This window comes from Arachis hypogaea, chromosome 6, assembly GCF_003086295.3.
Source record: "Arachis hypogaea cultivar Tifrunner chromosome 6, arahy.Tifrunner.gnm2.J5K5, whole genome shotgun sequence".
Lineage (NCBI taxonomy): Eukaryota > Viridiplantae > Streptophyta > Magnoliopsida > Fabales > Fabaceae > Arachis > Arachis hypogaea.
The window spans coordinates 349,118-375,550 of NC_092041.1; the positions used below are offsets into that span (position 1 = coordinate 349,118).

General features: G+C 34.7%; 3 protein-coding genes across 4 annotated transcripts; 2 read left to right on the forward strand and 1 right to left on the reverse strand.

The window, feature by feature from the left end:
* The first annotated feature begins 5,344 nt into the window (after positions 1 to 5,344).
* On the forward strand, positions 5,345 to 6,079 carry LOC112806034 (uncharacterized). The gene has a single exon (XM_025848351.3). It carries the CDS (start codon positions 5,458 to 5,460, stop codon positions 5,839 to 5,841), a length of 384 nt encoding a protein of 127 aa, XP_025704136.1. The 5' UTR covers positions 5,345 to 5,457; the 3' UTR covers positions 5,842 to 6,079.
* Positions 6,080 to 16,582: 10,503 nt separating this feature from the next.
* LOC112695120 (26S proteasome regulatory subunit 4 homolog A) lies at positions 16,583 to 20,140 on the forward strand. The gene is made up of 6 exons (XM_025747328.3): positions 16,583 to 17,268; positions 17,779 to 18,024; positions 18,250 to 18,419; positions 19,041 to 19,257; positions 19,393 to 19,533; positions 19,879 to 20,140. Exons 1-6 carry the CDS (start codon positions 16,786 to 16,788, stop codon positions 19,960 to 19,962), a joined length of 1,341 nt encoding a protein of 446 aa, XP_025603113.1. The 5' UTR covers positions 16,583 to 16,785; the 3' UTR covers positions 19,963 to 20,140.
* Positions 20,141 to 20,304: 164 nt separating this feature from the next.
* Positions 20,305 to 23,768, reverse strand: LOC112806035 (uncharacterized). Of its 2 annotated transcripts, none has more exons than XM_025747327.3 (4): positions 23,389 to 23,768; positions 21,826 to 22,509; positions 21,435 to 21,672; positions 20,305 to 21,308 (listed from the first exon to the last, which is right to left on the reverse strand). In XM_025747327.3, exons 2-4 carry the CDS (start codon positions 22,450 to 22,452, stop codon positions 20,377 to 20,379), a joined length of 1,797 nt encoding a protein of 598 aa, XP_025603112.1. In that variant the 5' UTR covers positions 22,453 to 22,509; positions 23,389 to 23,768; the 3' UTR covers positions 20,305 to 20,376. The 2 variants fall into 2 exon arrangements, with proteins under 2 accessions (XP_025603112.1, XP_025704137.1); XM_025848352.3 differs by having other exon boundaries at positions 20,305 to 21,320.
* Between the last annotated feature and the right edge of the window lie 2,665 nt (positions 23,769 to 26,433).

Sequence of the window (26,433 nt, forward strand, 5' to 3'; positions counted from 1 at the left end):
TAAAGATTTGAAAAAATTTTGAATTTTAAAATTTAAAAGAAATATAAAATAGAAAATAATCAAATTAAAAGAAAAGATTTGAAAAGATTTAAAAAGATAAGATTTGAATTTTGACTTTATTAACAAGAAAATACCGAACTTTAAAAAATTTTAAATCAAAATAAAAAGAAACAAGATTTTTGAAATTTTTTAATAAAGATAAAAAATATATTTTTTTTTTGAATTAATGAAGAAAGAGAAAAACAACTAAAACACACTAAACTTAAAATTTTTAAATCAAAGACACTAGCTTTTTCGAAAATTAAAAAAAAATAATCAAAAGACACCAAATTTAAAAATTTTAAGACCAAACAAAGAAAAAAAACAAAAACAACTTGAATACCAAAAAGAACACTCTTTTTAATTTTCGAAAATTTAAAGAAAATAAAGACACACAAAGAACACCAAAATTAAGAACTGACACTAGACTCAAACAAAAGACAAAAAACAGATAGATTTTTAAAAAAAATTTTGAAAAAGAAAACAAAAGACACAAATAAAAGTAAATAAAAAGTACCTAATCTAAGCAATAAGATAATCTGGTAGTTTGTCAAATCCGGACAATCTCTGGCAACAGCGCCAAAAATTTGGTGTGCGAAACTGGCTCCACAATATTTGCACAGATAGACCGGCAAGTGCACCGGGTCGTTCAAGTAATACCTCAGGTGAGTGCAGATCGATCACACAGAGATTGTTGGTTTGAACAAGTAATGGCTATCTTGTAGATCTTAGTCAGGCGGATAGAAAATCTGATTTTTTATTCATAATATGTATTTGTATGAATTGCTTGGTTATGCCTTCTATTGTTGAGTTATGTTATCTGTGAAATCTTTTACTATTTGATTTATATAAATTGTTTGTACGTTTGTATTATGTACCTTACTTGTATTTATTAGTTTATAAATGTGACCGAATTGAGGTAATTGAGGACAGATATAACTGAGGATTGATTAATGTAACTAAATATTATTTTAAAATAATATAATTTGAAAAAAACTGTTAAATCATGTAAAATAAGACTCAGAATTTTAAAGATTTAATAAAAAAAATTATTCTCGAAAGATATGTGAGTTATGTACATTTATTTTTTGTTTTTATGGCATTCTCATTCTCTACTGAAAATGAGTGGTTTGTTTTTATCCAAATTTTCCACCCTTTTAGTTACAGATGTAAAGACTTATTACGAAACTTCAGATGTATAGAAGAGTTTAACTGCGATAAGTTATTATTGTTAGAATTTATTTTTTTCTTGCTTTTTTTAGTTAAAATTTCTGTTTTTCTTCAAAGGGGCTAGGCTTGTATTTATTGTTAATTTGAATAACTATAATATATTATTAATAATTATATGAATAATATTATTTAGAAATCTTTGATGGACGATTATTAAAAAATAAAGACAAAATTTATTGGCTTTTTTCTAAAATCGAAAACGAGTTAGTAATGTAAAAGTTTAGTATTAAATAGTTAATATTAAGAAAAGTTACGTAATCTTTTTTTTAATAGAAATATCGTGATTTAAGCAATATATTTTGTTAGAAGGAGAGTTACACATTTTACTAAAATTTGAAATGATGTTGTTATCAGAATAAAAAACAACACCATTTTAGGGCACGAAACAAAGCCCACATTCAATATAAATTCATAAACAGTGGAATAACTTTCAAAGAAAGAAGAAAGAAGAACAACCTAAAAGATTACTACAAGAAATTATTTTTGTAAAAACATAAAAAATGATAATATCAGAAACACATCATCCAACAAGAAACATAGTTGTAGGAAATAAAAATGAAGAAGGAAGAACCAACTTTGATAAAAGATTAAGTAACGGAATATACTAAGACAGAAAAATCTTAATGGGACCATAATAAGAAAAATGAAAAGACTTGAAAAGGAAGGAGGAAAAAAAATTTTTAAAAAAAGAAGCCAAAAAAAATAGAAAATGGATTGATTATATATAAAATTTTAGGGGTAAAACAGTCAAATCACCTTTTCATTTAATGATGTGCACGGTTACTAAAGTAATCGAAAAAAATGTGCAAATAATTACGAAAGGACTCAATGTTTCTATTCTATAAACACATCAAATACCCGACTTAACTTAAGAAAGACGATTTATCCAATGTGATAGAGATCTAGTTCGACCTCTAAAAATGTTTAAATTTGATCCAATAATGAAGTTTAGCCTCAAGTAAGGACACTGTTCATACATTGACCCACTACTTAGTCATATCCAAAATGAATAAAGCCCAATTCACAGACATCAGGTGAATCGGCTCCCATCTAACCTCGTAGAGGTCGGTCACAATGATACAAGTGCAAATCTACTTATCTAAATAAGTAACCAACTCCTACGGTTTCTCTTATTCCTCTAGAAAGGAGATCTTAACAATCTCTCTAACCAAAGGAAAATAATTATCCACCACCTTTTTACTCTAAAAAATGGTTATTGACTCCACATCTATACTTATAAATATTGTGACACCTTTAGGTATAATTCGAACCCAATCTATCAAAAACTTGTCTAAAATTCATACTAAATTTAAGTATCGAAATCCCTTGCAAGTACTATTTTGCACCTCCTCATGAGAAACTCGGATGGCTGCATCTATCCCAACATCAAAAGACGAGAAACGCTACTCTAAAAGAAGTTTAGACCTCACACTTAGATCCAAATCCATCCGTTTCAAATAACTCTCAGAATAAGTCTAATTTTAAAGGATAATATTTTATTAGATTTGACTTTGTAATTTTTTTTGTAATAAGTTAAATTTTATTTCAGAGTTAATTTGACCTGTCCGAATTTTAAAATAAAACCTTTCTTACATATATACATACAGAATTCCGTTAGGAGGTCAATGGAGTATTTGTATAATGTGTACAATGAATTGTTTATTTGGCCCAATATAAATTAAAAAATGAACATCTTGATAAAATATTACTAATTTCTCAAACACAATACACTCATACTATCTAGAATAATTATTCAGGTACTAGGGATAATAAATATCTGATATCTTACTGAATCGAACATTTCTAAATCCTATTATACACATTGTACAGATACTCTATTAATTCCCTATACTTCTTTATGCATTTAAACTAGTGATCAAATTTAAAAGTTTTAAATTTAAACGCAACGTATAGTCTTAGCCACAAAATATAATTTAATCTTAAAAAATTTCCTTTTTTTTCATCTACTCACAAATAAATGACCTCTTCATCGAGGATGTGCTTTTATGATATAATTACTCTAGAATAATTTTGAAAATAAAAAAGCAGCAGCCATATTTATAGTTTTATATAGAAAATAAATAATTAAAATTATCCCTATTTTGGGAACGTTGTCAAAAATAATAATTACTCTTGATAACGACAAAAAATTTCTTAAAGAATCATAAATCGTGATTGATAAAAATAGTTTCAAAATATTTTAAATTACAACACAAATAAATAAAAAGAATATTATTTATTATAAGTTGTAAATAACTTTTATATTTGGTAAACTATTCAGATATTATATTCAAAATTTTATAAAAAATATTTGAATAATTATTTTAAAATATCAAAATTTAATCTCTAGAATTATTTTTTTCATTTCTTAAATGTAATATTGACCGTTGAAAAAATAAATTATAAAAGGATATAATCAGCGTCAAATCAACAAACTCTAAGAATAAAAATGTTTTATTTTTTTAATATGTTTGTTAAAAATGGCATTAAAATTCAATTTTTAAATCACATTTTTAAAATATGTATTTAACATTAAATATTTTAAAAATATTGTTGTCGTAAACAAAAATAAGAGTACTTTTGTTACCATATAAAAAAAAACGATATTAGTGGTTTACCCTTTTATATACACACATGTATGTTCAATTGGAAAAAATACATGAAGTCATGAACAATGTATATGACTCAATGTATATGACTGATAAAAGCTATTACTTTTTATTAATATTTAACCAATCCTAGATGCTAAAAACTAAATTTTAAGTTTTAATAATATAAAAATAAAATATTAACCTAAAATAATATTATTAATTAATATTAATAAGAAAACGTTGAACCTAATATTTCTAAAAATTACAAAATAGAGTATATACACATATATCTGAAATAGTTGAATAATTTAATCTGTATATAATATCAATCATGTTATGTATATATATTAAATTATTTATTAATATAAAATATATATTAAAATATAAAATATACATTAAAAATAAATTAATCAACATATATATACTTAAATATAAATATATACTAAAATTTATCACTAAAATTAGTCACTATATTTTTTTACTTATACAAATTCTTAAATCATCAAAATCAAAGTTGATGGTATAATACTATAATTAGATTATAATAAAATACATTCCAAAATCATATTACGAACTCTATTTATAATCAAATACGTTTAAGGTAAATAATCAAATTTAAAAATTCAAATTCAAACTCATTATAATCAGGTTAGAATTTCATGTGAAAGAGACCATTATTCATGCATGACTTTCACGAAGAACAAAATCAGAATGAACAACTCCATTTTTTCAACGAAAGGATAGCTTAAATGAAGTTTAATTTTATTTATTTATGTTTTTGATAGCTTATATAATATGTGGAATCCAATATTCAGTGACTTGGGAATTCGGGTTTTCAATGGAGCAATTAAGAATATCATATGATAATATATTGGAAAAGAAGACTACATTTCTAATGATAAAAAGACTACCGTTAAAGTTATTGCAACAAAAAAAAAATAAAAACAAAACAAAAAAGAGTGAGTAGAAAATGTACGGAAAGGAAATACGTGATTAAGACAAACAAATTAAAGCACAAACTTTTGAATTTGTTGTGTAAACGAAAAATAAAAAAATACGTAGCAGAAAGAATGTGATGGTGATGGAAGAAAAAGAGATTTAGCAAAAGTGGTTAGAAAAGTGATGGAGATAGGGCAAAAGGATTAAATTGAAGGAATGAGAGAAGAGATTAAGGGGTTGGTATTCAACTGATTTGGCATATAAAAATGCGTTGATACAGTTGGTGAGTATTTAATTAAGAGAAAGTACGAGGAGTTAATGGAATATTTGTATAACATGTATAATAAAAGTTTATGGAGTATTAGAGATATAAGTATTAGTGTCACCTTTTTTTATCAGCTGAAGCTTTTGGAATGAGTGGTATCATAATATGGTATTAGAACTCTAGATCTAAAAGGTCAAAAGTAATAAATAAGTCATCTTTTAATAATATATAATGGTTTGGATGACAGCAAAGGCGTTTACAGAGATATTAAAGTCGTCATTTACCATTCACAACTACCCCTTTTGGCAAAGACACTTAGCTTTTTGCCTTTAAAAAGGACACTCCAAGCACTCTTAGTACACACATCTATCTTAGAGTAAGACAGAAGAAGTTATGGCTAGGTGCTGTTTTGTGTCTCTTCTTCTTCTTCTTCTTGCTGTCGCCACAGCAAGTGCAAGCAGAAACGTCCCAAGCGATGCTGGCCTCAATGACCAGAAGAACGTCGTCACCTTCGGCGGTATTGGTGGTTATTCCGGGATTGGCAACAACGGACTCCCCTTTGGAGGTGGCGCTGCTGGAATAGGCGCAGGATACGGTGGTGGACAAGGTGGTGGTCTCGGTGGTGGTCTTGGTGGTGGTGGTGGTGGTGGCCTTCCCACCGGGATGGGTGGATTTGGTGGACTCGGCGGTACTATGGGTGGTGGTGGTGGTCTCGGCGGTGGTCTCGGCGGCGGCCTAGGTGGCGGTACTGGCACCGGTGTTGTTCCTTTCCCTTAAACACATGAATATGATGCTATGATCCTTGAATGTTTTTGTTTGAGTTTACGTACCTTATTAGTGTATGTTAGTGTTGTAATCTAGTGTTGCATTATTATGTATCTGTGTCGTACTTTATTTGCGCTCTATATATGTATGTCCTTAATTAATTAATTAATTTACGTTTTTTTACGTCCATGCATGTTACTCACCATTATCATATATAAGTGGTTGCTAGCTTAGCAACTTCTATCTTTAATTTCTGTGTTTTTCGGCTTTTCATATATGTAGTGTATTAATCAATATGTATGCAGTACCTTCATTTTTAAAGAGGGAAGATAAATGAACACAGACATAACAGTGATTTAAATAATACTATAACAGAAGTTAACTAAAAGGCATGCAATTGAAACCATCTTGTTCTAAGAAAGCTCCCACATTCTTCTTGCAATATTGCAATGTACACTATGCAATGTGATCCCTTAACAATAAGGGTCCCGCGAATTAAATTAGTATTATAAAGAGTATTTTTTTCTTTTTTTTTTTGGGTTTTTCTCGTATCCACTAACCCAATAGATTAAAGACTAATTTATTAAGGAACAGAGCTCTATTTTTAAGAATTTACTCCTAACCAATAATTTATTGCATGTATAAAACAAGATTCAAACTCACAACACTTATTTAAGCGAACTAGTAAATTAACCCAATTAATTATAAAGAGTATTTATTAATGATAAAAAGGAAACATTATTTTTTACGGTAGAAAAAATAAAAAATAAAATATTACATATAATACACATTAAAAAAATAGTTATAATATTTATTTAAAAAATTCTTAATAATAATATTAGAAATATAATCATTTATATGGCTTTTCATCTTGTCATATATATTGATAAAAGCTTACTTATACTTATTTTCATATGTGGTTGATGATAAAAAATTATCTAATAAATTAATAAAAAATTCAAATTATTTAATAATTTTTAATTATCAACTTTAAAATAATTGCACATAAATCTCCATCTTTTTAAAAATTACACTATTTATGCATATATTTATTTACAATAATGCTAAATAATCAGTAAATATTATTATTTTTGATCAATAATTAGTTAGCAATAATTTATATATGCCATATTTATAAAAAAATTTACACACAAAAAATATATAATTTGTATCTATATTTATCAGAATTTTTTATACACATAAATTAATATATTTTGCATCCATATTTTTTAGAATTTGCATGTATGAATTAATAAAAATTTATTTATTAAAAATATTTTAATATTTATGTTTGTCAAATAATATCTAAAACTACTAAAAACATTTTGTCCCAAAAAAATTTTATTTATTAATACGCTTAATATTATGATATATTTTACTTTTTGAACGAAAAGTGAAGATTATTATTTTTATAATAAAAAATAACAAAAAAATATGTTGACAAATTTAACGAGAATCTTACCTCTTCTGATTTTGTTCTTTAGAAAAAACAAAAAGCACTTCGTATTAGCACACCGACAATGTAACGATAATTAATTAAAATTATTTACTTCTTGGAGGTCTAACCCAAGTAATTAAGATTAAGATTTTGGTTAAAACATGTTTAATGTGCAAATAAGATAGGCAAGTCTATTAATTTTTGGTCTATTGAGAGAGAAGATATCATTAAAAAGTCTAAAAAAAAAAAATCAAGTCATGTACCAATAGCCGATCGAACATCGAACACGTACAATTATGTTGTTTGACTAGTGATAAAGGGAATGACAAAGATATGTGTGCAATTAATCATTATTAATTATTATAATAAACATTTGATAGCAAACAAAATTTAACAAAATATAACCAAAATTTACCTATCTATTATTTTTGTCTCTAACGTTATTATAATTAAAATAACTTGTGACATGAATTTTATTTATTAGTATATACCAAATACCATCCAACACCAATAATATTAATCGGAGATTTTGAAGGTCAATGGTCCCACTCAGTGAAGAAAATCCCGGTGATGATGGCTAGCTTACTAGCTACTACTGTTCATTTAAGACTACTCCGACAGCTTGTATATATGTTCATCTCCCTCGAAACATCATATTAGTCTCCCATTACTCTTCCTAATTTCTAGGGATCAACTTATTTGATTCTTCTTGACTTGAAACTTTGTAATTAATATTTGAATTCGAGAGTTTGAATTTCATGAGTGAGAGAATAATAATCTAATAGGCTTTATATTAAATACCCAGCTATATAGAATAGGTAGGGTACCGGTGCATGCTTCAATATCAAATTTAAGACCATCACCATTCACCAGTGCAAATCAATACATTAATTAATTTGCTGAAATAATTCAAAACAATGCAAGATAAGATTTCTTTATTGAGTAAATAGAAAGGGGGGTTTGGTGAAGTTTTGAATGAAGGTACCTGAAGATTGGAACAGGGACCGTGTTACATTTACTACCTTAGCACTGACACAGGGCAGGTGGTAGTAGGCACGAGTCACTCCAATTCAATGGTAGAATTGAATTGGAGCCTCACACAGTCACATGTCAACTAGTCAAGTAATTAACCATCACCTACCTCTCTTTCTATGTCGCTCCCTGCCTCACTCTATCTATCACTCTCTTATTTTATTTTACCTTTTTTCTTTTCTCATTTTAGATATTTTATCAAATAAATAGATTACATATCCTATTATAAAAATGTGCATGGAAAATATTATAAAGCAGACTCTAGTTATGGTAAATGCATTGTACACGCACATAAATACATGGTCAAGGTAGGTCTTTATAAACAGTGAATTGAACTACGTATGTCCAAGTCCATATATATTTGAGTAGTGTAGTGTCCCCAATATCATCCACTAGAATTAAAGACTAAAGAGGACCAACATATATCATCATGGTGGTTCTGAGGATCGAACTGAGCTTATTAGTTCAATTGGATTAACAAAAATCGAGTAGTAAATTAATTCGGTACAAATAAAAAATTAGAGACAATAAATCGGTCAAAGAATAAAAAAAATTAATTAAAGAATCAGTTAATTTATTATTTTTTAATAGTTAATCAATTTAAAATAATAAAAATTAAAATATATATATATATTATATATAAATATATTATTATATTATATCTAATTTAATTTTAATTAAATTTCAGTTGAATCTTTAAATTTTTAAATTTTTAATTTTACTGATTTAATAACCCAATTCCGTTTTCAAAAGCTTGATATTATCTAAACAAAATTATTAATTAATTGCAAAAGAAATTAGTTCTCCTAATTAAAAATAGAGCAAAATACACAATTAAATCAAATAGAGACAAAAATTATACAAATAAACTAAAAGCAAAAACGTTACATATATTTTTCGGACATTCTTATGTAATTCGAATGAGTCCTATTCGAATTACACTACCCAACACTAATTTGAATCAGGCCAATTCGAATTAGTAGTGATGCATATAAATCGAATTTGACCGATTCGAATTATGCATGCATGGAAAATACTACTAAATTAATACATGCATGTGAGCCACACTAATTCAAATCAACCAAATTTAAATTGCCCATGGTTTGATGTACATGGTAATTTGAAACAGGCTGTTTCAATTTACCCATAGTATAGGCAGCCCAAGGTAATTCGAATCACACTCATTCAAATTACTAAAGCTTTTCCTATAAATAGAGTTTGAATTGAACTCATTCGAACTACAATTCTAAACCACTGCCCCACCAAATTTCAGAGAAAAGTCTTTTCCTACGACTCTAATAAAGTGTTCAACATCATATTCCGCTAATGGGGGATAACCCGGACCGGCTTTATCGTTTGGATGGAGTCGCCTATATAGCTGGTGTCATCAATGAAGAGATTAGTGCGCACTTTTTTTTAAAATAGAATTTAATGTGTTACTTTTATATTTTTGTTTTTTGTTTCTTATAATGTTATTCATTATTTACAGTTGTTAAGTTAGATAGAGTGGTTATATTAGTGGTTTATTAGTTTCTAGACGTTCGACGGATCAATTTTTAATGTGGATACTGATTACAATTAAGTAGATGAGTATGAGTAATAAAGATAATGCGGAGTGAAATTTATTTAGATTAGGATTTTTTTTTGTTAACATGAATAGTAGTAATTGAAGTAAATTTTTATGTTAATGTTATACTATTTTTAAGAAAATATTTTTTTATTAGGTCTTAGTTTGATGTATATATGTGATGTTATTTTGCATTTTAATGTGTAACATTATTTGGTTGTGTACAAGTTGTATTTTTTAGATTAAGATATGCGTTAGTTGATGTGTTATATAAATATGTTATGAGTTGAGAGATAACCTGTTACGTTCTTTATGCAGTCCCACCGATGTATTACGAGCATGTGACAACAGCAGGGTATGCGTCTGGAGGAGAGGATCGTTTCGTACTTGCAGATGGCCGGTTTATACCATCTTGTGAGGTTGAACGAAACTTGGTTTAGGTTGGATGAGCCGCTGGTTAGTGCATTCGTCAAGTGATGGCGTCCGGAGACGAACACGTTTCATATGTCGTTCGGGGAGTGTACGATTACACTGCAAGATGTGGCGTACTAGTTAGGGCTGCCGATTGATGGACATTATGTCAGTGGTTGCCTGACAGATTTTGAGCGATACATCGAGGGTGGTCGCCCAGCTTGGGCGTGGTTCGAGGAGCTGCTGGCTATTTTGCCTCCTGCGAATTGCATCGACAAGTTCACGGTGAGATGCAATTGGTTTCAAGACACATTCGGAGATCTTTCTGATGGTGCCGATGAGGCCACTGTTAGGAGGTATGCCCGGGCCTATATCATAATGCTGTTGGACACTCAGCTATTTGGCGACAAGTCCGGACTTGCATTCACATTTGGTGCCTGCCATACGTAGCGAGGCTTGAGGACATGGGTAGGTACAGTTGGGGATCAGCTGCTCTGTCATGGTTATACCAGTGTCTATGTCGTGCGGCGAACAGACATGTTGTGAAGTTAGCCAGACTATTATAGCTGCTTCAGTCATGGATCTTCTGGTGGTTCCTTGAATTCAGACCCGCTGAATATGAGTGGCCTCGAGGCAGTATTCTATTCAAACGCTATATTTGTCACAATTTTTTTGTGTTAACTTCATTTAGTGATAACCTGTGTTTGGGTTGCAGGTGGTTAGGTCACAACCCTACAGCGGGCGAGAAGGGACCTCGAGTTGCGAGTTAGAGGCTCAGGATAGACCTCTTACAGGTTGGGGATGTGAGTATTTCAACCACTCTATCTAGATTAAATGTCTCTTATGTTGGCAACAATGTATATTTAATGGTGACGTTTGATAACTACTTCAATTCACAGTTCATTTGGATGCCGTATAGCTCTCATGATGTAGTTCAGATTGTGCATCCAGAGATATTGGAGCCTTAGCATACGGTATTATGGAGGTCCGTGACAACGTTGATCTATTTTACTGTGATCGAGCGGCACCAGATAGATCGGGTGTTACTACAGTTTGGTGGAGTACAGCCTCAACCACGAGCCGCACTCGACATCAAATTCTTGATGTCGAAGGATGGCAGAGGTGGTGATCGGTGGTTCTCATACAGCTTGTAATTTTGGCACCTTCATTGAGACGACCGGGCAGATCATGTCCTTCGATTTGATGTCATGGCAGACCCAGGCCCATCTCACGAGTTTTTGGATTAGTGGAAATCTTAACATACTTAAATGAAAATATGAAACTAACGACTAAACATCGACTCTGGTACCCGTGGTGACACCGCCCTGTGGACACGTCCTACGTGTGTGTTCTGACTGTTTGCATAGTCCACATCTCTTTGGCCTGTTCGGGTCAGCCTCGTCCATGGTAGTCCGAATCCTGGTGGTCCTGGGACGCCCTTCAGTCGTACGCCTCTTGGAGGAATCCCGTATGAATGTGAGTCCATTACGGTGGCCAAAAACCCTCAGGGACCGGAGGGGTGAATCCCATCATGCTGGACACCGAGCTAAGGTGATACACCTGATGCACATAGGGATGCCAAGTGAACCGTGAATACGCACAACATGCTAAGACATGAAAATATGGATAATGAAGTGCCTAAAAATATCCGCAATCACATGTCTGTATCCTGAGTGACACTCTGTAACTACCAAGTGAGAAGGACCCAGTAGGCATGGTCTCGGTGACAGTAAACTCAGAATTATCTCTGTCATACAAAGTTACTGTGAAACACCTTGATATCTTTAGATTATCCTCTGTAGCCTTCATTAGATGTTGACTAAAATGCTGTCCGATTCTCAGTTGAGCCTCTGCCTCTCTCCCGTTGCAAACAAATAGCTCGGCCAACCTGCCGTACGTGGACTTCACCAGTGAACAAACAGGAAGGTTCCTCACTCCCTTCAGTATCGAATTCACACACTTGGAGATATTCGTCATCATATGTCCGAATTTCCTACCTTTATCCCGATGTTGAGTCCACATCGCATACTCAATCCTGTTAGCCCAATCACACATGGCAGGGTCTTTAGTTTGTAGAATATCAAATCAGTAATCAAATTCAACCTCAGTCTTGGCATGTGCCACATTCACCAGAAGCCTATGTGCATCCTTGCCCTTAAAAGTTAGGAAAAATTTGATGCCACATGTTGAATACATAATGCATGGTATGCAACAGGTGGTAGCCAACCTCTGTCAGAAGCCTCAAGTGCCGCCTTGATACTGTTGTGTCGATCTGATATCACCAGAATACCCGATAGCAGAGTCACGTGCTGGCGGAGGTGGGATAGAAAAAATGACCATGACTCAGCATTCTCACACTCCACAAATGCAAATGCAATAGGCAAGATGTTGGAGTTTCTGTCTTGTGCAATCACAACTAGCAACATACCCCCGTATTTGCCGTATAGGTGGGTCTCAGCGATACTGACCAATGGCTTGCAATGCCGGAATGCCTTAATATACGTTGGGAATGTCCAAAAAAGCCGATGAAAATAGGCTTGCGACTGGTCCACCTACCCACCCACTCGTACAGGACTCGTTCTCAATATTGCAATACTACCAGGCATCGTCATCTGCACACCAAGGACCCATTACGGCAACTCATTGTATGACTCGTGCCCAATCTCTATAAATCTATACCACGACCTTCTGCTTAGCCAACCAAACCCTCCTATAAGTCAGTCTAAACCTAAAATGTGCCTCTGTCGCATTCAGCAATACCTTAATACCTACAACTGCATCAGCTCTAACCATTGGCAGTATGAAGGCTGAGATCACATGATAATCAAGACTCCTGTGATCACTCGAGATCAACGTGGCCAGAAAAGTATGGGGTCTATTGTACCGTTTTACCTCCCAAATGCCTCTACACTGGCAGAGACTGATCCTAATCAAACATGTGCACCCGTTGCCAAATTCCTTACACTTTCCAAAGTACTTGCAATAATCGGACTCCACCACTTTGTATTGTACCTCGCCTCGGATGCTATAGGTCTTCACGCTTAACACGGCTTCCTCTTTGTCCTGAAACTGTTGACTAACCTGAAACTCTGATAGACTTCTGGTACCCTGTGTATCTCTGGCACTAAACCCAACAAGTTTGCCAGGAATCCCCTCCTGTCTCATGGCATCCAAGTCCAAAGATAAAAAGTGTGGGGGTACTGCTGAGTCCCTGAGCTGGACATTCCACCAACCCCAGATGGATTATTCGTTGCTATATCATGCCCGCTATCATCAGCAATGATGTCCGGCTCCATATCATCAGCGTCATCATCATCTGACAATACATCATCTATACCATTCAGTGTCCCATCCTGTAATAAAACCGGGACCATATCAATAATACCAACTTCTCTGTCACCACTGCAGTTGAGATCAGCTGCAAAGGACAGGGAAGCAACCACCATTGCCTGAGGTGCAATCACAGGCACGGATGAAGAGGCACCAACAGGCCTCGAACTAGAAAAAGCTATCGTTGTTGGAGCTTGGGGATTTCGGTTCGAACCACCTGAGCTAGAGACTATATCTACAAACTTGGCCAACAGCTCAGGTGTCCTGACCTCGGAAAACTGCCGACGACAATAGAACAGAACCTCTAAATTCTCGTCACTCCTTATGACAAACGAATCGTATTTCACATCATCTTGAAAAATTGAAATCGGAATGCGATAAAATCACTTCTTAACCCGTTTCACGCCTTACAACCCCAGTTTCTGGATTATAGAATTTAGGAACTTAGCGAATCTCGTTGTAGATTTCAGAAAAACACTGAGGAGATCCTTATTAGTAAACTTAATACCAGAGCATGTTTTTTCTTAATCGACCCTCTACAGTGCACAAACACTAAAAAACTCTCCTCACTAGCCATTGTGTTTCACTCTAATGGAAGAAATTCATGTTCACATCATATTTATATATGTGGGTGCTTGATAATTTGAATAAGCCAAATTCGAATTATATAAAGACTGTTCTATGTATAAATTGAAATAGACTCATTCGAATTACTAGTGACATCCTTGCATGCATAATTCAAAACAATGTGATTCAATTTAGTAGTATATTCTATGCATGCATAATTTGAATTGGTCAAATTCAATTTATATGCATCACTACTAATTCGAATTGACCTGATTCAAATTATAGTTGGATTGTGTAAATTGACTAGGTCTCATTCGATTTACATAAAATTATCTTTTTGGGAGATCCATAATTTTTGCTTTTGGTTGATTTGTGTAATTTTTTATTTCATTCGATTTAAATATGCATTTTGGCCTTAAAAATATAAGAAAAATATTACTCAAAATGTAGTGATTCTAAAAGAGAGTGCTAAGAAAGTATTCAGAGTAAAAGATAATTTAATATCATTCACAAAACGACAAACTAAAAAAGAGTTATGTGGTTATAAAATTAACTACCTATATTATTAAGTACCAATAACATTACACATTTAAAACTTTTTATTAATTAAGTTCAATTAAATGGATTTAAAACAAAATTCAATTATGATTAACATTATTTCAAATTTTATTGTTTAACTTGATTGGATTTGATTCACAAAAGACTTAAATATGTAGAATTATTCTATTAGTACTTCTAATTTCTTAATAAATATCTTTGCACCTGTTAATCGAAAATATTAAATTTTGAAGAGGAACTATATTCAAAATTTAATAAGTTTATATTTCGAAGGGTTGTGACAAAAAATGTGAAGCAACAGCCAGTTGATGTATTTAGTCGAGGAACTGGTTCATATACTTAATCGAAGAACTCAAGTTTTGAAACAGTTACTTATGTTAGGCAAAAGGAGAGGGAATAGTTATTCAAGAATTGATGCACGTGGGTGTTATGTTTGAATATGATTAGTCGAAGATTTCTATAAATAAGTAGGAGGTTGAAAAGGAACCAGGTTTGGAACTTGACTTCAGAAAAAATTCATGCACACTCACATCCGTCCTGGCGACTAGGGGTGTACATGGCCTGGTCCGCCCCGGCCCCGACTACTTTAGGAGCTAATTTAGTGTGATTTCATTGGGTTTAGGGCCGGGTAAGGGTTTCAAAAATAGATTCGGTTATTATTTTGGGTCAGGTCCGAACCATAACTCGGGTAGCTCGAACTCGGTCCGATAGCCTGGTCATTATACACAATTAATGTTTTGTGTTATTAGTGATGGATGATGGTTATTCTTATGTGTAATTTAAATATTGTAAACATTAATATTTTGTGTTATGAGTCATTATAAGATTATAAGTTAATGTTTTATGTTTAAAATGCATAAGACTTTAGACTAATGCATAATATTGTGTTATTTGTATTGATTTAAATATTTGATGTTATTAGACAATATTAGTATTGATTATGGTTATACCTTAATTTTAAAGAAGGGTTAGTTCTTGTTATATTTTTTTAAGTGAATTTTACTGTGTGAATTGTGAAATAATAGTTGGAGATTAGGTGATTTTTACATACTAAAAACCCGGTTTTCACCCGACACGAAAGTGCGTAGGTTTCATCGGGTCTAGGATCAGGTTATGGTCTAAAATTTAGGCCCGGTCTATATTTCGGGTCAGGCCTGGGTTAAGCCAAATCCGATGTAGCCCGGCCCATGTACACCCCTACTGGCGACTTACTGAGTCTGCTTCAAATCATTTTTTTGTAGGATTCCTTTCATTGTTTTTACATTTTCATTTACGTTTTCTATAACCTTTACTTTTCTTGAAAATTTACCTTTCAAGCAACTTTAATTTTCTTTGCTTAACTTTACATTTCAGCATTTTTGTTTTCAATTTCAAAGGTCCTCTGATCCTAACAAAGATATTTTACTACTTTATTTAGATTTAATGCAATTTAATTTAATCCTAATCAATGTATTTTCGAACTACGTTCTTCATGTTTTTAGATTTTTTTTTATTTTGTTCAATTAAAAAGACATTTTGATGCACTTTAAAGATTTTTCTTTTATTTTTTAACGTATTTGGCAAATTTCTAATAGTAGAAGTAAAAGCACTAGAAAAATAAAAATATATTTTTTGAGAAGTTGTAATTTACATTTTTTTTAAAAGATCTTTTTTTAAAAAAAAATATATTTTTCATATAATAAATAAAAAAATTATTTTTATATTATTATACCCAAATATAATTGATAAATAAAAAAATCTTTTTACTTGAGATATTTAAACATAAAATTACTTTTATTTTTTTATAAATTAAAAAAATATAACTAAAAAAAATTTCTTATCTTAAAAACTCCACAAAGTCTTTTTTAAGTGTCTCTTCCAAATTTGATATTTATTGGAGGATAAAAATTAAACTTACTTAGTTAGGCCAAAAAAAAAAAAAAAAAACAGACGAGTTGAAACTAAGGAGTGTGTGACCGAAAAAAAACTAAGAGGAGTGCAACACTTTCTTTCTCTCACTATCTTCACATTCACACTTTCTCTCTCTACACTTTTTCCCCAAAACTCACCGATCATGGGTCAGGGAACTCCGGGCGGTCTCAACCGGCAGGGCATGCCGGGGGACAGGAAGCCAGACAGCGGCGACAAGAAGGACAAGAAGTTCGAGCCGGCGGCGCCGCCAGCTCGCGTTGGCAGGAAACAGCGGAAGCAGAAGGGGCCCGAGGCGGCGGCGCGGCTTCCGACGGTGACGCCGGTTTCGAAGTGCAAGCTGAGGCTGCTGAAGCTGGAGAGGATTAAGGACTACCTTCTGATGGAGGAGGAGTTCGTGGCCAACCAGGAGCGACTGAAGCCGCAAGAGGAGAAGGCTGAAGAGGACCGATCCAAGGTCGATGACCTTCGCGGTTCGCCCATGTCCGTTGGAAACTTGGAGGAGCTCATCGATGAGAATCATGCAATCGTTTCGTCATCGGTTGGCCCTGAGTACTATGTTGGAATCTTGTCTTTTGTCGATAAGGATCAGCTTGAACCCGGTTGCGCCATCTTGATGCATAACAAGGTAGGGTTTTGTTTCTCTTAGTCTATTACTTTTTATATGATGTTGATTTGTGCTTTATTTGTTGAGGTTTGATTGAGTGATGGAAGAAATTAGGGTTTGGTGTTTGGATTGTGTGGATATGATAAAACCTTTCCAGACTTAAAGTACTAATATTTTCATGGAAAATGCTGCTTGTTGAATCATTAATGCACAATTACACAATTTTGGGAGGTATTATTAGTTTTAAAAAAATTGTTAAGTGTCTTTTTACCTCGTAACAGTTCATACCACAGGGACAGATGTGTATAGTTTCTAGTATCTTTAATCAGCATGACTCGATTAAATCACCAACAAAGATGATATAAATTCTGAATAGCTAGCAGGGGAAATTAATGATTCGGAGTAATGTAGGCATTGGCACGATGGTTGTTTGTGTAAATGAATTAGAATTAGTCTTTGCTTCTTATATGGTTGATATAGTTAAATGCTGGTGATACAATGATTATCCTAACATGTTTGCCATTTTATCAGGTTCTATCTGTTGTTGGGCTTCTTCAAGATGAAGTTGATCCAATGGTCTCAGTCATGAAGGTTGAGAAAGCTCCTTTGGAATCCTACGCTGACATTGGTGGTTTAGATGCCCAGATACAGGAAATTAAAGAAGCAGTTGAGCTTCCTCTCACGCATCCTGAACTGTACGAAGACATTGGTATCAAACCACCTAAGGGGGTCATTTTATATGGAGAACCTGGAACTGGAAAGACCTTGCTTGCAAAGGTGGCCATTTATCTTTGTTTCTTATTGGGTCACTGAGATAGAATTAACTCTATAACTCAGTTAAAAAGTACTAGTTTCATTTGTTGAATACCGACTAATCTATGTCTTATTGTCCTACCTTTCCCGTACTCTTCCCACCCCTCTCTTTTTTTCTTCTTTCTTCCTTTCTGCACAAGTGCCATGCATAGGCTGTTGGCTCTAACACGAAGTCTCTTCTTCTTTCAGGCTGTTGCAAACTCAACATCAGCAACATTTTTAAGAGTTGTTGGTAGTGAATTAATACAAAAATACTTGGGAGATGGTCCAAAACTTGTGAGGGAACTTTTCCGGGTAGCTGATGATCTCTCCCCTTCAATTGTATTCATTGATGAAATTGATGCAGTTGGTACAAAGAGGTAATGATTGCACACCAACATTATAACCCCCCCCCCCCCACCTTTTTTTTTTCTTTTTTTTTGGTTTTTTTTAGGGCGTTGAGTTTACATGGTGGATCTTCTTGGAATTATTTTCATCTTGTTAATATATATATATATATAGACACACACATACACACAATGGAAGAGAATATAGAAAATGGATCAGCCATCCTTGGATGATCCTCGCATAGACACGGAAGGTATAGTTAAGTCATTAAAAGTTAGCTATGTAATAATGCACGCCATTCCCTTTGAGGATACTAAAAAGCCTACTCTGTATAAAATATTGTTTTAGGGCAATTGCAAGACACTGAATCCAACACACTCATTGTGCACAAGTTAGTTGACATAGCATTGACTGTCCTGTTCTTCTCAAGCATATGATATTGTTAAACTGTTGATCCAATTAAAAACTGAAGTACAATTAAAAGCTTTACATTAACTGTTGGAGTCAATGACTGGTCAAATTTTATCTGTGTGTCTTTTCTGGGGAAGATTGGGGGGAGGATATAAACTAGTGGAAGAGTATATTGTGGAGACCTGCTTATGACTCTTATCCTGCATTACCGTTGCTTATTAATATTTTAACACACTCTGCAGGTATGATGCTCACTCAGGTGGAGAACGCGAAATTCAAAGGACTATGTTGGAGCTTCTTAATCAGTTAGATGGTTTTGATTCAAGAGGAGATGTAAAGGTGATCCTTGCAACCAACAGAATTGAAAGCCTTGATCCAGCTCTGTTGAGACCTGGTCGAATAGACAGGAAAATAGAGTTTCCCCTCCCTGACATCAAAACCAGGAGACGCATTTTCCAGGTAGGCATGATGACTAATTTTGTGATAGCAACAACCGAAATGCTGTTTCTGATGATTCCATGTTATATATATATTTTAATAGGCATATTTTGCTTAATCACATGACTAAAAGGTCTTCTACTGGTTTTCATGTAGATACACACATCAAGGATGACATTAGCTGATGATGTGAACTTAGAAGAATTTGTTATGACTAAGGATGAGTTTTCAGGGGCTGATATAAAAGCAATATGCACTGAAGCTGGCTTACTTGCTCTACGAGAGCGCCGAATGAAGGTTCGAATCATATTCTTTTATGTTTTCAGTTATTGGCTAAAACAATGCAATTCTGTAAAATTTTTAGGGAATGGTACTTATCGTTCGGACCTCTACGATTTCCATACCCTGTATATCTCCTGTTTGGAAACAAACAAGGTCAAATTAGAATTTAGCAAATTATTGATTTCGACCTATATGCAATATGATTGATCATTTCATTCCAGTAGTAACGTGTACATGATTTTGTGTGAAATTTGTTGAATTATTTGGATGCCATTGTCTATGTTCCTTTTGTTTTATATCATTTTAGGCTTTTATTTAAATTTTTAAACCTCCCCCCCCCCCCCCCTCCTGGTTTTGTAGGTAACACATGCCGACTTTAAGAAGGCAAAGGATAAAGTGATGTTCAAGAAGAAAGAAGGGGTGCCAGAAGGACTGTATATGTAAAATATGTTCCTCAATTTCTCTGATTTCTGTCGTTGGTTATGGTCGTTCTTCTTTATGTTGTGTGAACGATGTTTATTCGCCTGTATCGTAAATTAGAGCTTTCAGGGATTACGATCTGAACTACAATTCAACATAGTTTCCGTTTATCATTTAAAAGATGAGGGAGCATTTTTCATAATCCATGTTATAATATCCAGAAAGTACTTTGAGCAGTCTTAAATTCACCTCGTTGCCCTATAGCTTATTTTTGTAGTGACGCTGATAGCACCAAAGTGGCTTATTACCTTCGTCGCATGAGAATGATATGTTTTAGGTTGGCACATAAATATTAACTAAAAAAAGTGAAAGAACCTGAGAAGTGCCTTGTAATACATTAGAAAATAGATGTGCATGTTTTGACAATAACTAGCTTAATTAGATGCCACTATGTGAGTGCGCATTTGTAGTATTCCGAGTAGTACTTGTTGAGGGAGTGGAGGACGACCTTCTTGATCTAAGCCAAAGAATGAACCTTATTATCTGAAAGATGCCAATAACAAAAAGCAAGAAACCCCATAAACCGACCAACAAATACCCCAGACTCCTAAGCCTATGATAAATATGATCAGGGCTGGTCATTCCCAGGGCCCACATGTATGTTAGCAGCATGCAGGACGCAGAAGCCACCATCAGGAATGTCATTATCCACTTCATAGCTACATTGTTAAGTGGAAACCCGCTTATGATTAACAAGAGCGCACACAGAGAGGAAAAGAATGAAGCAGAGTTGAAGAAGATGAATTTGATATAATCTGATGATTGAGCATAACCTAGAACCACCGTTCCGGCTTCGCAGTAACCATATCTGTTGCATTGGTAGCCGCCATCGTGTGTGTCCGCTGACCATACTCCTCCTGGTGGGCTTAGAACTGATTGGAATGTGATGGTTGCGATGACGGTTGTTGCTACCATGAGTTGACTGCTGTCCATCCAGTTGATTTGGCTTATCAGGTATTTTTTGCAGAAATGCTCAACCCTGCTACTCCATCTGCTGTTCTTATCATCTTGTGGTGTTATTTCTGTTGACGAGGGGGGTGGTGGCGGTGAAGGATGGTTATTGTTACTTACCGAGGATGGTGCTGATTGTGATCGACGAATGTTGTTTTGCTGTGGCAGTTGTGGTGGTTGCTGTTGAGGCGCCATGCTTGACAAGGGCAGAGGTTGTTCCACACGAGTATCTGCTGATTGTGCTAGAGCGATGTTGCTTTCTTGAGGTTCTGATGACTCTGAAGGGTGTCCTGTGCTTGATTGCAGTGGCAGGTGTGGTTGTGGTTGAAGATCCATGCTTGCCAACATCTGTGGTTGTTCTGCAGGAGTATCTATTAGAGATTTAGATATACTATTGTTAATTTCGAGAAAGAGCCACACATAAATAACTATAGGGTATTTCTTAACTTTATCAGAACGTCAGTGTCATTTTTTCTGAATACTACCTATGCTTCCTTCTGATGAGGATGAGTGTGCATTATCAATGTCTGTTGATGAGGGTTCTGATTCTTGTACAACAAGCGTATTGGAAGAGCTTTCAAAGAGTGCTCCTGCTCTGGTTAAAAGTTGGTTAATTCTAAGGGCATAGGAGTGCACCATGTCCAAAGCTGATAAGCTTCCAACTTCATTCAAGGCACTTATTGCTGGACTCATTTCCGATACCGAAAGCAAGTATTCAATGCTCTGCAAAACTTGTAATATTTTACTAACATTGATAATCATTCATTTTCTACATAAAAGGGCACCAAAATTATTGTGTTATTACCATTAAGTAACAACGTATACTCTATTAACAACTTTCAAATGAGTAATTATTAAGTTATTGGTTAGTAGTACCTTAAATTGCCCGTTCTTCACAGCTAAATGCAAAACAGTGTTACCGTCTTTGTCCTTAGCACACAAACTTTGGTGGTTGTCTTCTGCAGCTTCAAGTCTCATTGTTTCAACCAAGAATTTCAAGGCCTCAAGATGGTTAAACCGAACACACAAATGCAGAACGGAGCTATCATCGGTCACAATCCTCTCCTTAACGGACTCCGGCCTTGCCCTTACCAGCTCCTCAACTGCTGCCGCGTGTCCCCTCATCGCGGCGAAGTGGAGAGGAATCATGTCATCTTTGTCTCTAACCATGCAAGCTTCTTGGTTTATCTGCAACAAAATCTTCACAACCTCCACATGCCCTTTAGCGGAAGCAAGATGAAGAGGGCACCGTCCTTCTGAGTTCACCTCGAAGGCGAAAGCAGGGTTGTTTTCTAGAAGGATCTTGCAGAAATCTTGGTGTCCAAGCAATGAGGCTATGTGTAATGGGGTTTCATGAAAGGGATATAGTGAAACCCTAAAGAGAATGAGAGGGTCCCTTTGGATCAGTGCTTTTAAGGTCATTACACATCCTGTTATTGATGCTTCATAAAGTTCTCTCATTGCATTGTCTTGTAGATTTGAATCTGCTTTCAAAACCTCCATTCTTTTTGTAATAATGTTGGGTGCAATGTGATCATCAATGTAGTTACTTTTAGTGTCCTGAAACAGTGTATATAATCAATCAGTGAAATCATCGAACAGAACGATAGTAACAAGATCCAAGTGTTATTATAATTTAAGCTTTGTTTATTTGTGTTACAAGAACCATATAGGCAACTATATAAATATAAGGCAAATTACATTTTCTAGCTAGTTATTATTTGAACTTAATTTTAATACATTAAATAGTGTATTATACCTAATCATGAATTTCTATATTAAAAAATAGGTTTAATTACTTTGTTAGTCTTTATAATTTTATCAAATTTTTAATTAAATTTCTATTTTTTTTCTTTTTTCAATTGGATCTCTACACTACTTTTAGTTTTATAATTAAGTATTTCTTAGTGTAGAAAATGTTATAATTAACTGAACATGTCTTCGCAAATTAAATGTATTCATAATTAAAAATCTAACTAGATTATTTACCGCATATATTTTGAGAGAAATATTATGTTAATTTTAACGTTTTTGATATAAAAATTCAATAAAATATATATATATATATATATATATATATATATATATATATATATAGAAAGACTTAATTAAAAATTTAATAAAACTATAGAAACCAACAAATAATTAAATCTTAAAAATACACTTTTTGGTATTTTAAGAACCTTTCAATAATTTGAAACTATGTTATAATTTTAAATTGGCTTGGTAACCAAACCGACCCAAATGGAAGGGAACAATAAATTAGACATAAATTCTTAGAAATAATTGTTTGGTCATATCCCTAATGCGATCTAGAGATGATATGTATGAAATATATAAATAGGAATGACAATACAATTTGTATCGTAGATACTTATGGCACTCCTACTGATGTGAATAAAAATAATTGAAGAATTTGTGTGTGCATCAATATAGTACCTTGATTTATTTGAAGAAGTCTCACTGCTAATGCAGAAGTGTTACCATCTTTATCAATACCATAATCAGAGCTTTCATCACTAACTTAGTGTGTTCTTCAGCTGAAGCAAGATGAAGAGGATAACGTCCTTGTTCTGAGTCAACATAACTCCAGATTTCCAAGCACAGCGGCTTGTGTAATGGGATTTCCCCGAACAAAGAATGAAAATGAAAATGGTCGTCAAAATAGCATGTTTCAGTGTGTAAGGTGCTTAAGCCACCATTGTTGTTATTCATTGATGCTTGATAGAATGCCTTCCTTGCATTAATATTTAATTCTTCTGTCTCCATTAAAGGAATTAATTAATGTTGATGTTAATATCAATTTAGATAGTTGGTCTGTTGTTAACTTTCATCAGTATTGATTATATATAATCACAAATCTGAGGACCAGCCACTCACGGTTTTTATTCTTTTAAATAATAATAAAAAAAATGAAACACTTTTTGGAATTATTGTTTTTTTTCATTTAAGAAAAAACCCCACTCACGCGTTTGAAGAAAAACGAAGCAAGGTTTGAAACGGTCCTCGGAGTAATATATGAATTTCTTAGGAGAAATGTTAGAAGGTGATCAAATTTATTATTTTTGGTCGTTAGTTATTGTTGAGTTAAAAAAATTAATAATATTTTTATGATTGCAAATATTTAGGTTTGGATTGAAAGCCTAAATATATTTGTGATGTGTGTGAATAATTTGTAGGTCCAAATAATTTACAACTAAAAAAGAACTCAAGCTAAATGGAAGGATTCTTCTTTAATTTGCACCAACCATTGCTCTAATGGTGTTGATAAAAAACCAAAAAAGAAAAAACAACATTTGTAAATTATTCGGTTGCTCGGTTTCTGAACAGGTCGGAGGTGTTAGGTACTCTGAATTGACGGAGAGATCTGGATCCAGATCGTTTACGGGTGACTGAATCTCATGGACTAGTGTGGTGGAGAGAGGAGGAGGGTTCGAGGATCTTATCGATTGGTCGGTGTGACGTTGGGGGGGGGGGGGGGACCACCTGCAAAAGAGACTTCGACGCTCAAGTCAGAATTCGTACAAGGTGACAGAAAAAGTAAGGGATAGGTGTCATACCTTTAGGGGGGGTAAGCCCTCCCCCTATATAGTCTGTACTAGGGCAGGTCCCACACTGGAAGACCCACCTTCTGGGAAGCTTCCTTCCCCAGCTGTCAAGTGCCAGGTGGAAAGGGTGACAATGCCTGGGTCGCTTTCTGGCTCGGATCTCCCCAACCTGTCGGGTCGGCGGACCCGAGCACAGGGCCAACTGGGCCGGACTAGAACAGTGGCCCCAAGGCGTCAGCTATGGCTGCATGCGCCGTTGTTGGCGCGTTTCATTCTACTTTCTCCCTGGTTGGGGCCTCACCGAGTCGACTGCTCGTGACAAGGGTGTGTCTCCTACGCGCGGGTGAGGTTCGTCCGTTTCGGGGGAGTCACTCATTGCCTCGTTCTCTGCGCCTGACATTAAATGCCATTATGATTGATTTGAAAACCTTAGTGAAAAGTTCACTTTATCCTTGATCTTTGCGCTTCTCCGTGTCAGTTATTCCTTTGTTTCTAGTTTTTCTTCCTTATTTTCACGTTCTCTTTCCTCATTCTTGAATCACTCTTGTGCTGCTTCTTCTCATTTTCCCTTCGAGCTTTCTAAATTCCACTGCATTGGTCCACCTCTGATTCCTCAGAAGTTTCTAAAATCACTTAACAACTTTCTTCCTGGTAAGCGTCTCCCTTTTTAATGAATGATTGCTGTTGTTACTGCTACTGTTGTTTTACTGTTGCCATCCCCTTGCGTTTTTGTAGCTTTTAGGCTATGCATGCGTTTTGTTTGAATCACGCCACTGTTAGTTAGGCTTTAGAGGGGGTTACCATTTATATTTCTGGTTTTTAGCCTTTGTTTAATTGTAGATAGGCTTATTGTGGTATATAGTGTTAGTTTCGGTTTTCCCAGCTTCCCGACCTATTAGTCTGACTTGAAGTGGTGCCCCTACTGTAGGCATGCTGCAACTTCCCCTTCCGAAGCCCCGTGTTGACCGATACGCCTGGGTCACCTCAGACGTGAAGGATACACTCTCTCAAATAACCTTAGAGGAGCTCACAGAGTTCCACCAAGCCGACCAATTATGCAGGGGAGGTCCCGAGGAGGAATGCTACTAAGTGTTTGTTCCCGCGGATCGCGAACGGATATGTCATCTTAACTTGAACACCCCTCGAATTGCCGACTGAATTTGGATGTATAAGGCAATGTTTACCGTCCTGGGGGTTTGCATCCCCTTCTCCCCCTTCCAAATGGCACTTCTAAATCAATGCGACGTGGCACCGTCACAGCTACACCCGAATAGTTAGGCCGTCATCCGATGCTTTGAAACGGTCTGTGAGTATTTGGAGTTGTCGGCCTCCGCAGAAGTGTTTTTGTGGTTCTTCGTTTTGACGAATCCTTCCAAAGAGGGGAGGCATAAAAAGGGATTCATGTCCTTCCGGGCTGCTCAGGGTAGGTGAATCTTCGGGTTGTTCGAAGATTCGTTTCACGGTTTCAAAAACAAGTTCTTCAAAGTACGGCCTACTGAAAACCAACACCCATTCTGGCTGACTCAGGAGGGGGAGCGCCGTATCCCGACCTACTGGAGTTTCGGGACTGGGTCCAATGCCTTTACTAAGGTGACATACAAAGGGATGATCCAGGAGGACAAGAATGTGGCCGACTTCTTGTTGGCCGTTTTTAATAAAAATAATGTCAACCTGCATCTTTTGATGGGTGACCAAGAGATGGGTAAAAGCTTTGTAGGTGAGTGGTCGGCTGGTTTTAGTGTTGCCCCTCGCTTTCTCCCTTTTTTTTACTAATGCGTTGTTGTGTGTCGTTACTGCAGTATCCATGGCCGCCGAGAAGACTGAACTTGAAGATTTAATGGCCCAGTTTCTTCCCAGGCATAGTGAGGACAGCTCGGCCACCCATACTGCCGACCCCTCGTCCTCCCCTACTACTGAAGTACAATCAGCTCCACCT

What these genes read in the sequence shown, in the direction of transcription:
- LOC112806034 (XM_025848351.3), top strand. Translation starts at nt 5,458, where the DNA reads ATGGCTAGGTGCTGTTTTGTGTCTCTTCTTCTTCTTCTTCTTGCTGTC.
- LOC112695120 (XM_025747328.3), top strand. Translation starts at nt 16,786, where the DNA reads ATGGGTCAGGGAACTCCGGGCGGTCTCAACCGGCAGGGCATGCCGGGG. An exon ending in GAAAGACCTTGCTTGCAAAG is followed by an intron (nt 18,025 to 18,249) that starts GTGGCCATTTAT and finishes TTCTTCTTTCAG; the next exon opens with GCTGTTGCAAACTCAACATC. An exon ending in CCAGGAGACGCATTTTCCAG is followed by an intron (nt 19,258 to 19,392) that starts GTAGGCATGATG and finishes GTTTTCATGTAG; the next exon opens with ATACACACATCAAGGATGAC.
- LOC112806035 (XM_025848352.3), bottom strand. Translation starts at nt 22,452, where the DNA reads ATGGAGGTTTTGAAAGCAGATTCAAATCTACAAGACAATGCAATGAGA. An exon ending in TGAAGAACGGGCAATTTAAG is followed by an intron (nt 21,673 to 21,825) that starts GTACTACTAACC and finishes CAAGTTTTGCAG; the next exon opens with AGCATTGAATACTTGCTTTC. An exon ending in CTCATCAGAAGGAAGCATAG is followed by an intron (nt 21,321 to 21,434) that starts GTAGTATTCAGA and finishes AATCTCTAATAG; the next exon opens with ATACTCCTGCAGAACAACCA.